The sequence below is a fragment of the Abrus precatorius genome, unplaced genomic scaffold (assembly GCF_003935025.1).
Source record: "Abrus precatorius isolate BTA unplaced genomic scaffold, Abrus_2018 Scaffold9, whole genome shotgun sequence".
Classification (NCBI taxonomy): Eukaryota; Viridiplantae; Streptophyta; class Magnoliopsida; order Fabales; family Fabaceae; genus Abrus; species Abrus precatorius.
In genome coordinates this window covers 6,828,097-6,843,608 of record NW_020874439.1, presented here as the reverse complement: position 1 = coordinate 6,843,608, position 15,512 = coordinate 6,828,097, and the positions used below count along the sequence as shown (strand labels likewise).

At 25.6% G+C, this 15,512-nt stretch overlaps 2 protein-coding genes across 3 annotated transcripts; both read right to left on the bottom strand.

The window, feature by feature from the left end:
• Positions 1-1,055: 1,055 nt before the first annotated feature.
• LOC113850562 (putative disease resistance protein RGA1) lies at positions 1,056-7,884 on the bottom strand. Of its 2 annotated transcripts, none has more exons than XM_027481135.1 (3): positions 7,775-7,884; positions 2,057-5,244; positions 1,056-1,496 (listed from the first exon to the last, which is right to left on the bottom strand). In XM_027481135.1, the coding sequence occupies exons 1-2, from the start codon at positions 7,825-7,827 to the stop codon at positions 4,095-4,097; spliced, it is 1,203 nt and encodes a 400-aa protein (XP_027336936.1). In that variant the 5' UTR covers positions 7,828-7,884; the 3' UTR covers positions 1,056-1,496; positions 2,057-4,094. The 2 variants fall into 2 exon arrangements, with proteins under 2 accessions (XP_027336936.1, XP_027336937.1); XM_027481136.1 differs by having other exon boundaries at positions 1,058-1,496; positions 2,057-5,230.
• Positions 2,166-3,923, bottom strand: LOC113850688 (putative disease resistance protein RGA4). Its single transcript, XM_027481250.1, has one exon. It carries the CDS (start codon positions 3,921-3,923, stop codon positions 2,166-2,168), a length of 1,758 nt encoding a protein of 585 aa, XP_027337051.1.
• Positions 7,885-15,512: the final 7,628 nt, after the last annotated feature.

Below are 15,512 nucleotides of genomic sequence, written 5' to 3'. Positions count from 1 at the left end.
CAGTACAATGCATTAAATACACAGTTAATATAAATTTGAAGACAGACTCCAATATTGTTTAACAGTTGAAAAATAATTTTATTAGAATAATTTATATTTAACTTTGAAACAAATGCATACTAACTCATAACTATTTAAAAGTATTTTGTTAGTAATGCAAAAACACGAAGTTTACATTAAAACAAAAGCAAAAACTGTTTTGATATTGTAAATAATTAATTCGTTTTTAAAAATTAAACCGAAACCAGTTGAAAGAAAAGGATATCAATACCTTTATGATCAGTAACCCAAGCTAATATGACCTATTAATGTAAGTTGCAGATTAATTAGCAATTTTTGTATAGTTATCAGTACAATCGATATAGCATGCAAATCAATTTCAACCTAATTATTTATTTATTTCTTTATTATGTATAATGATTTATATTTATTAAGATCATTGTCGCGTTGTGGGTGGAAAAATAGCATTTTTGAAAATTGAGTTTTAATTTAAAAAATTTATAATAATATTTCTGTGAGTGAGTTTGATATAAAAGTAATTTAATAATTAAAAAATAATATAAAATTATTTAAAATAATTATTAATTTATCTTTTTTTATTTTAAATATTATATTTTTAAATGATCTCATGTATTTTTGAAGCATTCGTAAGAGATGTTGTGTGGATTGATTGTTTTATAAGAAATTAAAATGGAAAAGAATTAGGTAAAAATTAGTTGCTTTTAAGTCAAAATAGTTATTAATAAAATATATATAGATAAGTGGAAAGTGACTTGGAACATAAGGTATTTTGATTGGATTTCAATATAAGTGTACTTGGAGAACAATGTCCTATGATAAATATCAATTATTATTTTATTTAAGTGGCACTTCATCACATCAAATATTCAATCGTGAATTATATAACAAGTTAATGAATAAAAGCATTAAATTTATTCTCACATAGAAAATAATAAAGAACTAACTCGGAATTACAGAAAAATAAAAAGGAATTCCAAAAAGAATTTATAAGCTCAAACATTAACAACGTATAAAGAATAGCAGTGAGCTTCTTGGACTGGAAAATTGCACTTGTAGATCAAATTTAATGTAAAATACACAGTGATCAATACGACTAAGAACATTAATGTCCTCTCAAAAGTTAGGTACAAGTAAGATTAAGAACATCAATACCTTTTTAACAACTAAGTACATGTTATAGAACATGGCATACATATTGAACATATGGATTAAAAAAGTTACCAATTAAAGAAATATGTTATTACTGTGCAAAAGAAATTAATTAACTACTATACTCACAAATATTTTCTATCTACTATCTAAAAAACTATAAACTCATGGCATTTTTAAAATATGAGGATCCAACTTGGCATTGCACAAACACTAAGGAAGAAATTAAGTTCTTATGACTTTTTCCAGAAAGAAGTTGCACCATTATGCTGGCCAACATAATGCTCGTAAACTCAAATATGTCTACTCTTTATCTCTAACTATCTCTGCAACAAAAACAATAAAGAAAAAGAAAGTTAATGTGCATTATTTTAGCAAATCTATTTAAAATTATACAATAAAAAAACATGATAAATAAAACTTAAGCATGCAGATAAAATATCAATTAATAAAGTAACAACTTATTATCTTATGTCATGAATAATTGAACTTAGTTTTAATTTATAAAATATTCTCTTTAATTTCATCTTATTAATATAATTAAATATTTATTATTAATAATTAAATGTTTACTTATAAAAATTGTTAAATTATGTAACATTTTAATTTTAATTTAAAAATTATATTTTTTAATAATATCAGTGCAAGGAAAAAAAAACTTATTAACATTAAATATACGATAGTTTATACCAATTTAAACACCGACTCCGATATTGTGTAACCATTTAAAATTAATATTATTAGGATAATTTCAATTTATCTTTGAAACAAGTGAACATTGACTCAAAAACTAGTTCGAAGTATTTTATTAGCAAAAGAAATAGGCCCAATAATTGTTGAGTTACACTACATTTATACTAAACCATAGAAAAGGGGGCATCAGTACCTTTTTGATGGAATCAAGAAGGATAATTTGTGGGATGTGTGAGATTTGGCGACTAACAGCACTTTTCTCTCTTCGGCATTCTTTAAGTAAGAGGCGGCAACTCATAACCTCAAAGATCTTTAAGTTGGTAAGACGACTCATTCCTTCGGGCAGCAATGCAGTTGGTAAGACGACTCAAAGATCTTTCGGCAATATTCGATTTTGAATTTTGATACGCTGAAGCGACGAGAGAAGTCAGATTTTGAATCAAGTCAGATTTTGAATCGAGGTTGCAAATCCAATCTGGCGAAGCCTTTAGGTTTTGACAGAAATATATCCTGATTTGTCGCAGAGAAGGAAGGCAGTTGGTGTCGTCCTTAAACCAAGTCTCAAATTCCTCCAGTGTTTCATTTTCAGACCATATAATTTCAAGAGACTCGAGAGAAGTCAGATTTTGAATCCAACCCTTCGGAAAATCCGTAGGACCAGAAATCGTCAATTGTTTGAGCATGGAAAGAGGAGCAGCGGAGGAAGATGAGTCAGCTGAACATGTTAACACTGTTGAGTTTAGGGTTGCTATCAATAGCTCTGCACTCGATCTACGCCACTCTAAATCCTTAACTTTTGGAAAAGTTGGCATGGAAGTCAACTTTGGACAGAAAGAGACATGTAGTTGAGAAAGACGAGGAAATGAAAGAGGTAAGGAGAGATTATGTGAATTCTCATTGATATCATCTCCCCGCCTCCGCCATCCCCTAAGATTAGAGCAAAACTCTAATTTGAGGCTCTCCAAAGAGGGGAAGAAGGTTACAGCAGAATCGTCTTCATCAAGATCTATGTATTCCAATTCTTCAAGACTTTCTATCTCAAGTGACTTCAGTGACGGGAGACGTTCCAACGGTGGGAGACAGGGACAATTTTGAAACTCAAGGAGAGTGATGTGAACAACATTTGTGAGGAGAGAAAGCCAGTTTGGGAAATGCTGGCCTGGATACCACTCCCCCGTCAATCGCTTAAGATTACGGTGGGGCTGAAGGTTTTCTAATAATTGGAATCTTTCATGGTTACGGTTGGCTTCACGGCTAGGGAAGTGATCACGACTCCAATGTAGAGTCAAGGACTGAAGAAACTTTTTTTCTTTTAAATTTACATCACGTGATTCCAGAGCCACGTCTCTAACACGATCGAGATGCTTAATTTCTAAGTTGCCTCTTAGGTTTAAGTCCTTCAATTCATTTAGTGTGCCACATCTTGTTTTTTGGCTATCTCTCACGACAAAGATGGGTAAGAATTGCAACAAAGATAATAATTTTCCCCACCCAACTGCCATCCCACTCAAGGACTCGTAATCAAAAACCTCAAGCCATCTCAAATTCACTAATTTTGTGACCACTTCGGAAAATGATTCTTCATCGCAGTTCTTCAATTTTAATGTTTGCAGGAAAACAAGATTGCTCATATATTTGGGAAGACTTGGTGGTTGTTCAAATGCTTCAAGGTATCTTAAATGCTTCAAATTTTCAGAGAAATTGAAAAAGCAAAATCCACCCATCTTCAAGACGCGTAAGTATTTGAACTTTGCAACTGACAAATATTTCTCCTTTACAAAGTTATACGGCAAAATCAAAGTTCGCAGCCTGCTCGGGTCTAATGATTCCAACAAATGAATGGCATTGGATTCCAATGACACGTGCATAGGTCTACCCTTAACTTCTGTTGCTTCACTGTCCAAGTAAAAATAATCATTGCCAGCAACCATCGCTGCAAGATCATGCATTAAATCATGCATTTTGAATCTTTTGATCTCACCATATTCATCAATCTCTGCATCTTGAAAAAATGAATTCATCAACAAAATCTTTACAAATTGGTCACCGACATCCTCCATGTGCTGTTTTTTAGTTGAACATTTAATGTAACCCTGTGCCATCCATAACTGAATCAACTCATTCTTTGAAATTCTTGAATCCTTAGGATATAAAGAGCAGTAAGCAAAACATTGTCTCATTTCTGTCGACAAGTTGTGGTAACTGAGTTTTAGAATTGGCATAATACTGTCTTACTCTTTACATAAGTTCCAGAAGTCACCACGTGAAACATCTTCCCATTCACTTTCTTCCGTTTGTCCTCGTAACATGCCTCCCAGCGTTTTAACTGCTAGTGGAACACCTTTACATTTTTTTGCTATTTCTTTCCCCATTGATTCTAGATTTTGATTCACTCTTTTGTACTCATCCTCAAATGCAATGTTCCTCAACAAATTCCAAGATTCTTCATCGGTCAAACCTTCCAAAAGATAGGAAGTGCTGGCAGTCATTGCCTTTGCTACATTTTGACTTCGAGTGGTCATTAAAATCATGCTATCTTGAGCACCACACATCAAGTACTTTCTCAATTTATCCCATTTGTCATAACTCTCATTCCAAACGTCATCCAGGACCAACAAATATTTCTTACCACTTAAATTTTTTTGAAGCTCTTCTTGCAAGTAGTCTAATGATGACCAGTCTGCTGTTTGGCAACGAGTAACTGATTGTAGTATTTTCTTCAGAATAGTTTTCACCTCAAAGTTATCAGAGACACACACCCACATTTTCTTTTCAAAAACATTCTGCACTTCCAAGTCATTATACACCAATTGTGCAAGAGCTGTCTTCCCTAAGCCACCAATGCCAACAATAGCAATCACAGAAACTTTCTGCTTTTCACGTGGTTGTCTCAACAGACTAATAATCTCCTTTTTGCTATCATCTCTTCCAATGATATCAGATTCTAACACAAAAGAACATGTTTCCCTCCATTCACTGTCTTGCTTAAACAGCCTTGGGCTTAATTTCAATTTATCCATGTCTTTTACTACACCCTTAAAACTTTCTCGTATTTCTTCAATTTTGCGAGGCATTTCATTGTATAAAGGAATTTGATTTGAAGATGAAATGGAACGAAGCACCTTGTTTACTTCTTTTCCTTCTGCTGCATCCAATTTGTCTCTCTTAAGTTGGAAAGCAAGGTCATCTAAGAAGTCATCTGCAGCATGAAATACTTCTTTGAAGTCAGATATCCAATTACGCACACGAACCTCTTTTTCTTGTTTGTAATCAGCATCAAGAAGCACATCATTGATAGATCCAATTGTCTTCTTAAGCGCTTCCAAATCTTTCATCACAGCATACTCCTGTTCAAATTCAAGAAAATCTGGGGAAGCTAACCTGTGAATAAGAGTTGATGCAACAGCAAATGGAACTGACTCAAACTTGTATTGATATTGAAAGAGAGGAATGCAAATTTGTAAGAAAAGAAAGGAACACAAATCTATATAACGAAATGAACAATGCAACAATCTCATCTACACGTACTATATCCTTAGCTGAGACTAGACATAACTTTTTCCAACTTCACCGACATTTCAAAACTTGAATATAACTATGTTCTATATTTGTTTTTCTTTCTTTGTTTTTTGGACCGCAAAATACATCTATCTTTGCACGTTTAATTCATTTAAATTATATAAGATATCCATTTTTTATTTGATTTTTAGAACATTTACGTCAATCATAGTTACTGAACCAGACCTAACTCAACTAGAATACTAAGTTAGGATCACTTATTCGACCTTTTCCTTCAAAGTGCCTCTCTCTCTCTCTCTTTCTCTTGAACGCGTATCATGGAAGACGGCATGGCATGCATGCATGGAAACAGAGAGTGCTATCCACTTTCTCTTGCCAATGAAGATCATATTGGCTCTCTTGTCGTGCATGCGTTCAAGTTTTTATTTATATTTAATATAAACTATGATTAAATTATATGTATTAAATTAAATATAAATACATATTTTAATTATTGATTTAAATAAATTCTTGTGCTCAAAATCTTTTCAAATAATATTTGTTAAAAATTGAATAGTACAAAAAAGCACTTCAAACAAAAGAAATAATATTTTTTAAATTTAATTCGAAGTATAATTTTTATGATGACCAAGTAGTCTATCAACTTGGTCATTCTTAAAAAAATATCTTTTAGGAATTATGTTTTTATTAAGTTGTTTTAATTTTTATATTAAAAATAAGTTATTCAAATCCCCTTTAAAATTTATAAGTGATCGCTATAATATCTTTTCATTTTAATTATAAGGTTTTGATGCTTTAATTATTGAATACTAAACATACATTAAATATTTTTACACATTAATTATAGCCAATTACATAAAATTAACTCATACTATCTTTTATAAATATAAATTGTAATGTAAAGGATTTATGAATAATATTTTCTATAAATAAAACAATTTTATTTAAAAGATATTTTAAAAATATGGTCAAATATTTTGTCCTCGTGTTTAAAACAATATTATAATATTTTAATCATATTATTATATTATCTATATTTTTAAAAATATAAAATCAAAATAGAATAATTTTTTATAGTATAAAATTATAAAAGTAATTAAATAATATTATGCAGATAAAATATTAGTAACATGTTACTCTAGTATTAGTAATATGATTAATTATTTTAAATAAAATATGAATACAATATTTTTTAATATTTTCTACCTGTTGAAAAAATATATTTTTATTTAATTTATTATATATTTAATATTTTGATGATTTGTATAATATTTAAATATTATTATTTCTATAATTTATCCAAATTATAACATCTATTACTTTGTTTCGTTAATATAAATTGTTCTTTTTTCTATTTTGTTTTTACAATTGTCTGATAATTTTATTTTAAATCACTCTAATATCATTTAATATTTTTAATATTTTTATATAAAAAAGTATCTGAAAAATCTAAAATAATCTGTATAAAATATGCATGCTATGTTTAGTTGAAAATAGAATTATGTCATTATGACATATATATATATATATATATAATACAAATGTTTGAATTCAATTAAAATGAATAATAAAGGAACCAATAATTTCAAATAATGAAAGTATATTTTCCAATTTTAAATTGTTACACACTTTATTGGTATCATTTTTGGCCTATTTCGGTTGTTAATACGTCTGAATTGAGTTCATGGTGCTGAATTTAAAAGTTATATAAACTTATGGTACTAAATATTAATAGATATCGTACTAAATTTTTACTTTTAAAATTTAAATATTAACTGACACACCATAATATTACTACTGAATTTTTTGTATATTGCATGGTATTATTAAATTAAATGATTTTTTTTACTAATAATTAAAAATATATATTATACAACTATTTTAAAATTTCACAAATTTATAAACTAAAAAAATATTGTAACTATTAATAATAAATATTTAATTAAATTAGGTAAATATTTAAAATTTAAAGTAACATTAAGTTATAAAATTTTCTAAATCTAATTTAATAATAAATTAAAATAAATAAATAATATTAAAAATCACCTGGCATAATAAAAATAATAAAACCAAACTTTGAAAATTTTCTTAATGACTTTCTTAAAATTCACACTCATAAGTTATATATAAAACTTTGTTATCGGATATTAATATAATGCATTTTAAAATGTTGTCTATTGTTGTTTCTTCATATACCTGATATTAATTAAATTTTTAAGTGTTCTTGTAAGAACATTGTTAAATACTAAGTTTGTGAGTTAGCAAAAGCATTTAATCTTAACACAACGCAGAGTAACCTATGAGTTTTTAGACATACGTATGAAGCCTTCGAACCACAATCGAAATATACGCTAAATTCTGTTCAAGTTCAAGAAAATCTGCAGAAGCTAACCTGTGAATGAGATTTGAAACAACAGCAAATGGAACTGACTCATACTCAGCCATGAGAGAGAGAATGATGAAGAAGGGTTGAGAATGACGTTGAAAGAGAGGAATGCAATTATGTGTGAAAACAGTGAGGAAAGGAGCACAAATCTATATAATGAAATGAATGATCTCAAACTAGACCTAACTTTTTCCAACTTTCACCGCGTTTCAAAACTAAAATAAATGTGGACCACACAATGTTTATCTTTACACGTTTAATTCATTTAAATTATATAATATATTCATTTTTTTATTTGAGTTTTACAACATTTAAATTATATAAGATATTTGAAATTAAACCAAAAAAATAAATATAAACACATAAATGTAAAAAACAGTGCTATATGGACCCAGGAATTAGGAAAGGACCACAAAAGCCAAAAAAAAAATGAAATGAATGATGTAAAGTAGGCCAATCGTACCACCACGCGTTTTTCAACTTTCACCGATATTTCAAAAGTAGAATAACTATACATCATACACTCTCTTTTTTCTTTGTCTTTTTGGACCCACAATGTCTATCTTTACATCGATAACTAGTTTATGAATTTTGCTTTTAAGACACCGATTAAGAAATTTAAAAATGTAATATGTTTTTTATTTTGAGAATTAAAATAGAAATACACTGAAAATCACAATTGATGTGCATTTAACAGTATTTTTTTCATTAAAAAAAATCTCTTTCAATTTCTTAATAGCATTTTTCTTGGTCAATAAATGTGAATCTAAGTGACAACTAATTGATTTCTATTGAAGTTTATGTAAACATAATTTAATATTTGAATCTGTTAACTTCATGACAAAATTTATCCCTTTTGTTATAACATTGATCAAATTTTTGTACTAAATTTGTCCTGAATTTATCATATTTTAATAAATTATACACATGATATATAATGCAAACCACTTTGAGGACAAAATTGTATATTTCCTTCAAGAGTGTGTTAAAATATTTTTACATTATAAGTGTAGTTAAGGTAGATTGAAGAATATATATATTACTTTCAAATAATATATATATATATATATATATATATATATATAATTTTACATTATAATATTTTTTATAATCCTATCTAACTCAAATAATATTACTTTCAGTTAAAACTTATTAAAAATCAAATGAAAATATTAAATTATTTTTTTTATACAATTTAAATAGAATATTAAAAATGACAATAAAAATAGATTATAATTTTTTATATAATCTTGTTTAATTTAATTAAAATACATTAATAATGTAAAAGTTATTTATGTTATCATCTAATCATCAATTGACACATTATTAACCATCATTGATTTTTATAATCAACCTTCATGATATAAATAAAAATATATTATATAAGAAGTGAAATATTTATTGAAACTACTCTCCTTCATAATTCGTCAAGTATACATTTCAAGATTAAAATTATTTAACAATGATACGTAATTTACACACTTACTTGCTGCAATAGTTTTACTTTTTATTCAACTTTTTGTTAATTTTGTTATATATCTTTAAGATTATAGTTGTTACTTAATTTTATCTTATTATTTTATATAAATTTTTACATTTTTCGTGAATACTTATTTTTATATTTATACAAATTTTTTTATTACTTTAAATAAATTTTTAAATTTTTTAATACTTATTTTTACATTTATACAAATTTTCTTATTAGCTTAAATAAACTTTTAAATTTTTCTATAAATACATACATTTATAAAATTGTCATTAATACTTTATATAAATTTCAAATTTTGTACAAATACTTATATTTGCATTCATAAATTTTATAATATTTAATCTATTTTTATAATATTCTTAGTAAAAATTTTTAATAATTACATATATTTAATTTTATAAAGAAAACATAATTTCTTCGTTAAAGATTATATTTATTACTTGTTAGTACCAATCCTATTTACAACAGGATTACTCCTCGAACGTGTAACAACAGGATTACTACAGTTATTAGTACTTTGATCATCACACTTTCTAGTTGATCAAAGTATGTAACATAATTTAAGGACAATCATTTTCCATATCCTCATGGAGGGAAGTAAAGGCATGTGTATCTCAATTTGTAACAACAAGGTCATAACTTGGGATACTAATTTCTTTTAAAATAACTTTCAAGACTTTTCACTCAAATACATGTCTTAAGCCTCATTTACATGATAGAAGTAAGGCTTTTTAATAACTTTTAAAAAAACCTTAAAACTATATATTAAAATTAATTATCATCATTTTTTTTAAACGACGATTATTGTTTTGAGCATTCTACCATCCTTTTATTTTTAATAAAAGATAATAAATACTAAAAAATATCTTTAGAGTATAATAAAAAAGAAACTATTAATTAAGAATTTAAAAAATATATTTTTGTTTTTTAAAAATGCTATTAACATACTCTAATATAATTTTTAATACATTTTAAAAGAATTTTTAATAAAAGTTTTCTATGCTTAATTACTTAATTATTTATTAAGAACATTGTTAACAAATCACATACACTTTGAAAATAAAAAGATGGTGATATGTAACATGTTAACATATTTTTAACTAAGTTAATTAAGAATGTTATAATATAAGATGACTAAAAAATTTCATTTTCATCTCTTCTACAATACTTCATAGAGAATGTACGCAAAAATAAAATATTCTTTATTAATATTTTTAATTGATATAGTTAGAGATATATTAATATGCTATGTTACATTTACCGTGCTGTATCTTTATTTTTATAAAAATTAATAAACAAATTCTAATAAAGGGACTAAAACAAATAACAAATAACACGTTTAAAGATGAATTTTAATTTTTTAATCTTACATTCTATAAAAAGTTATTTAATGATATAAATGTTTAAGTTTAACATCTTGTGTTAACTGATCTAATCAATTGTTAAATTTTAAAATTAGCAACTAAAATTTATTTTTGACTAAATAAAAGTTTTGGTCTCAACAAAATAACACATCGGAACCCAAAAAATTGTGAATGAATTTCTGGTCCCTAATTTAGTGGCTAAATTGCGATCCACTGAGTGTTCACAAATTGCAATGTGTAAACACAAATCTATATAATGAAATGAATGATGAAGCAACCTCATCCACACGTACCATATCCTTAGCTTGCAATGTTATCAAACTAGACATAACTTTCGCCAAATGTCACCGACCTTTCAAAACTTTAATATAAACGAATTATTATAAAGTGTAAATTCTTATTTTAGTTGCTGAGAGTTTAGGTCTAATATTTTAATTTTTAAAATATTTAAAATAATATGTTAATTTTTAATTTTTTAATTTTTAATTTATTTTAAATTTTAATTTTAGATCCTGTTAAAAAATAATCATAAAAATTTAAATTATCACATTAAATATTAGTCAAAAATTTATTTGATATTTCACGATGTTGTTTTGGAAAGTAATATAGCAAGTCTTTTACAAATGTCAAAAATAGTATGATTTTGTGAAATTTAAAAAAATCAATATAAATACATAATTATATATATATATATATATATATATATATATGATTTCTTAATTTTATATATAAAATAATTCAAATTAAAATTTTAGTAGACTCAAAATATTAGTACGTCACCTAATTTTTATATACAACAACAATTTTTTAAATTATTGATTTATTTTTAATTTTAATGCATTTTAATAATTTTGTTATGTGTTATTAACACTATTATTAATTAAAAGTTTATTATAAATAGTTTAATAAAATAATTTAATTTTCTTTTCTTGTTACTATTTACGAGGGCCAATGGCCTGATATTGATAATGAGATACGCGCAAGTGACTGGGTTGGAAAAGACTTGTCCTTGTGAATAGCGCTGTTTATTTCTGAGAGTGGCAGCATAAACTATTTTTTAAAGATTAACTATTTTATTAAAAAATAAATAGTGTAATAATTAAATAGATAATGTAATGTTAATGAATGATTTATTATAATAAATCATACAATATCAAAAAAGATATTGAATATATTGAAAGACTAATTTAAAATTAAATCCTCAAACGAAACACACACCAATCTTAATCAAATTTTTGTACTATGTGATACAAACCACTTTGAGGACAAAATTGTATATTTACTTCAAGAGTGTGTTTGAAAAATTGGCAAATAATTCGCAACAATAATAATAAATTAATACTCTATAAAAAATTCTTTTATTCTATTAATTATTTGGAAAAGACAACAGATTTTTTTTTATAATTCAAATATATTAATATACTATTCTCTACAAGAGATCATTCTAATCGAACCGAGTAAGTCAATGGGTGATAATATTTTTCTTCTATTTATTTAACACACTTGCACTAAGAAGGCAAACTCTAAAATACTAATTGCACTGAAAGTCAAACTTTAAAACACTAATTGATTTTATTAAAGATTTTTACATTGTGAATGACCAATTAAAATACATCATAGATAAGACTTATATTAATTATTATAAAAATTGATTCTCCATGATCGGGAGACAAAACAAATAATTTTTACATTGAAAGTGTAGTTAAGGTAGATTTAAAGATATATATATATATGCATTATCCTTTACTAATTCATTTATTTTCAGAAAAGAAATTAAACTTTGTTTATAAAATATACTTTTTTATGATCCTACCTAACTCAAATAATATTACTTTCAGTTGAAACTTATTAAAAATTAAATAAAAATATTAGATTATTTGTTTGTTTTATACCATTCAAATAGAATATTAAAAATGACAATACAAAATTTATTATAATCTTTTTATATAATCTTGTTGAATTTAATTAAAATACATTAACAATGTAAAAGTTATTTACATTATTATCTAATCATTAATTGACACATTATTAACCATATTAATTTTTGTAATCAACCTTTACAATATAAATAAAAATATACTATATAAGAAGTAAAATATTTATTGGAGTTGCTCTCCTTCATAGTTTGTCACGTGTATATTCTAAGATTAAAATTCTGATAAAGAGACTAAAACAAATAACAAATTACACGTTTAAGGATTAATTTTAATTTTTTTCCTTTGAGGAATTAAATAGAAAGATTTCATTACTTCAATTTAAATATCATATCTCATGTGTGTGGGTGTGTATTATTTAGAACTTTTTCGTTGTCAACTTCGTCTAATTTTAGAGTGAGAAATATAATTTGAATAAAAATTAATGTGAACAATTAAAATAAAAAAAAGGGTAAAATCACATATAAGTTAAAGTTTGAGGGCTAAAAATATAATTAACTCTATACTTTCGAGTCTTTTGAGGTATTTTACACTTCTTAAAGTGATTTTTTTTATTCAAATATCTCTATCAAAAGAGTTGTAATGTAGTCGTTGATCTAATTTATGTATTCAGTTAAATATTTTTTTAATTAAAATATACCAAAATTAACAATTTAAAAAAATGTAGAGAATAAATTAAATAAAATATCAGAATCAAAATCAAAATTCAGTATATTTTTGTTTTTATTGAAATTTAAACCTAAATAAAGAGAATAGAGCAGCCTCTCTTTTTTTTTCCTGTTACTTACGAAATTATTTTATATTAATAATTTTTTTTATTGATGTATAAATTAAAAATATAATCTTACAAAAATTAAAACTATAAAAAATATATAATTAATTTAAATAAATTGAAGATAAATAATTTATATTTACTTATAAATAACAATTAAAGATTTGAAGATAAACAACGGAAAAAAGGATAACTTATTATGACAAAGAAAAAGAAAAATCGTTCTCATTTTTGTTTTTGTCCTTAATTTTGTTCAGCGGAGAAACAAGCAAGCTGATAATAAAACAAGACAATACATTTTTTTTTAATGTACAAGACAATACAAATCATATTCTATTTATATTATTTGTTTTAAAATCATGCTGTGAAATATAATTTAATTTTAATTTATACTTCATCAATTCTATGATTTAGCTATATATAATATTAAAATTAATATATTTTGATAATTATAAGTTGGGTTGATCCTGATCCCAATCCCACATTATTCGAGTACAAAAATTGATTTGAGTCAAACCGGTTACACCGTATGTTAATTTTAACATTTATATTATTTAATAATTTATTATAAAATATGAGATTAAATAATATAATTATTAATTTAAAAGTTCATATTAAGTAGATTAATTTTATAAAAAAAAGAAATTATTAAAAACTTTATTAAATTACATTATTTTAATTAGGTCAATAATGTATGGTAGTTTTCCTCTTTGTGCTAGGTCTCTTTTGTTTTAAGGAAATTAATGAATTCTCGTTCGAGCGAGCCATGTCTTACTTAAGCGAGATTCACACAGTGACACTTTGACAGCTCTAGACTATCTTTCTCAAGCAAGACTCTCGCTCAAACAAGCCCTATCTTGCTCAAGCGAAATTGAGGCAAAATGCAAAACTCATTAGCACAAGGTTTTTGCTCAGGTGAGCCATATCTTGTCTGAGTGAGACTGGAAGACTTTGCGAATTTTGCTTCTTTTCGCTTCTTCATTTCATCAAGTCTTCCCTTAATATTTATCATATGAAAAAGGATCAAATGCCTTCATATAATTGACAAATTTAAAGCTATAACTACTAAATTTAAATGACTTGAATTTAAATAAAATGAAACAAAAATTGCATAGAATTTAAAGGAAATTTAGTGTAAAATAATTAAAAAGGAAATCAAATAAATGCCAAAATATACACTAAAGACTACTACAATATGACACTTATCAGGTCACAATTTAGTTGCTAATTGTGACTGATCGGTGAGCAAGTGTACTCGTCGAGAAGTAATAAAGAATTCTAAAAATTAAGTTCCCTAATTATCGTCGTATAAAGATTGGTTCCAATTATTAAAAATTTCCTAATTCAATTGTTTGAGTTTAACGGATGTGAAATTAAATTAAATAATAATAATAAATCAATTATCAATCAAGAACAATTAATGTAACACACTTCTTGGTTTAGCTTATAAAAGAGGAATTTAAGGCATATGAGTTTACTCATTCAATTCCTTATGTTATTCTTCTATTCAACTCTAAATTTGATTCTCTTGAGATTACCAATCATTCATATAAATATTATTAATATTCAATAGTCATGAAATATTAACATTATTTTTTCTAAATCAACATCCACAATGGTCATGCAAGACATCAATTAAATAAAGCATAATACACCTATGAATTTATTAATCTAATAACGATTGGAAGAAAAAGATTGATTTGGTTCACCTAATCTTTAATCTTGTTTTATTCTATAAATTTATTAACTAATAGAGGTATGATTGCCTACAATGTAATTAACTAGGGCTATGTTATGAGTGGTCAATTCATAACACACAATTATGCATAATAGGATAAATACTAATCACAAGTGGAAATCAAACTTAGATTCAAACACTAAAATTCCATAAAGTCATAAACAAGAACTCTTATACTCCTAACTATGAGTTTAGTTACTTATGCTAAAGAAAAAGACTAAAACAATTGTAAATAAAACAATAATAAAAAAAAGAAAATAGCTACTAGAGAGGAGATCCTAGTCTTCAAGTCTGATCGCTCAAAACTCTAAGTTTCACCAAGAATATGTTAGAAATCCCAAGAGTAGGATAACATAAAAGGTAAGAAAAGATTATTCGAAGAAAACAAAGCGTCTAATTACTGCTCCTTGAGTCTCTTTAACCTATTTTTTGTTGTAAGCATGGTTC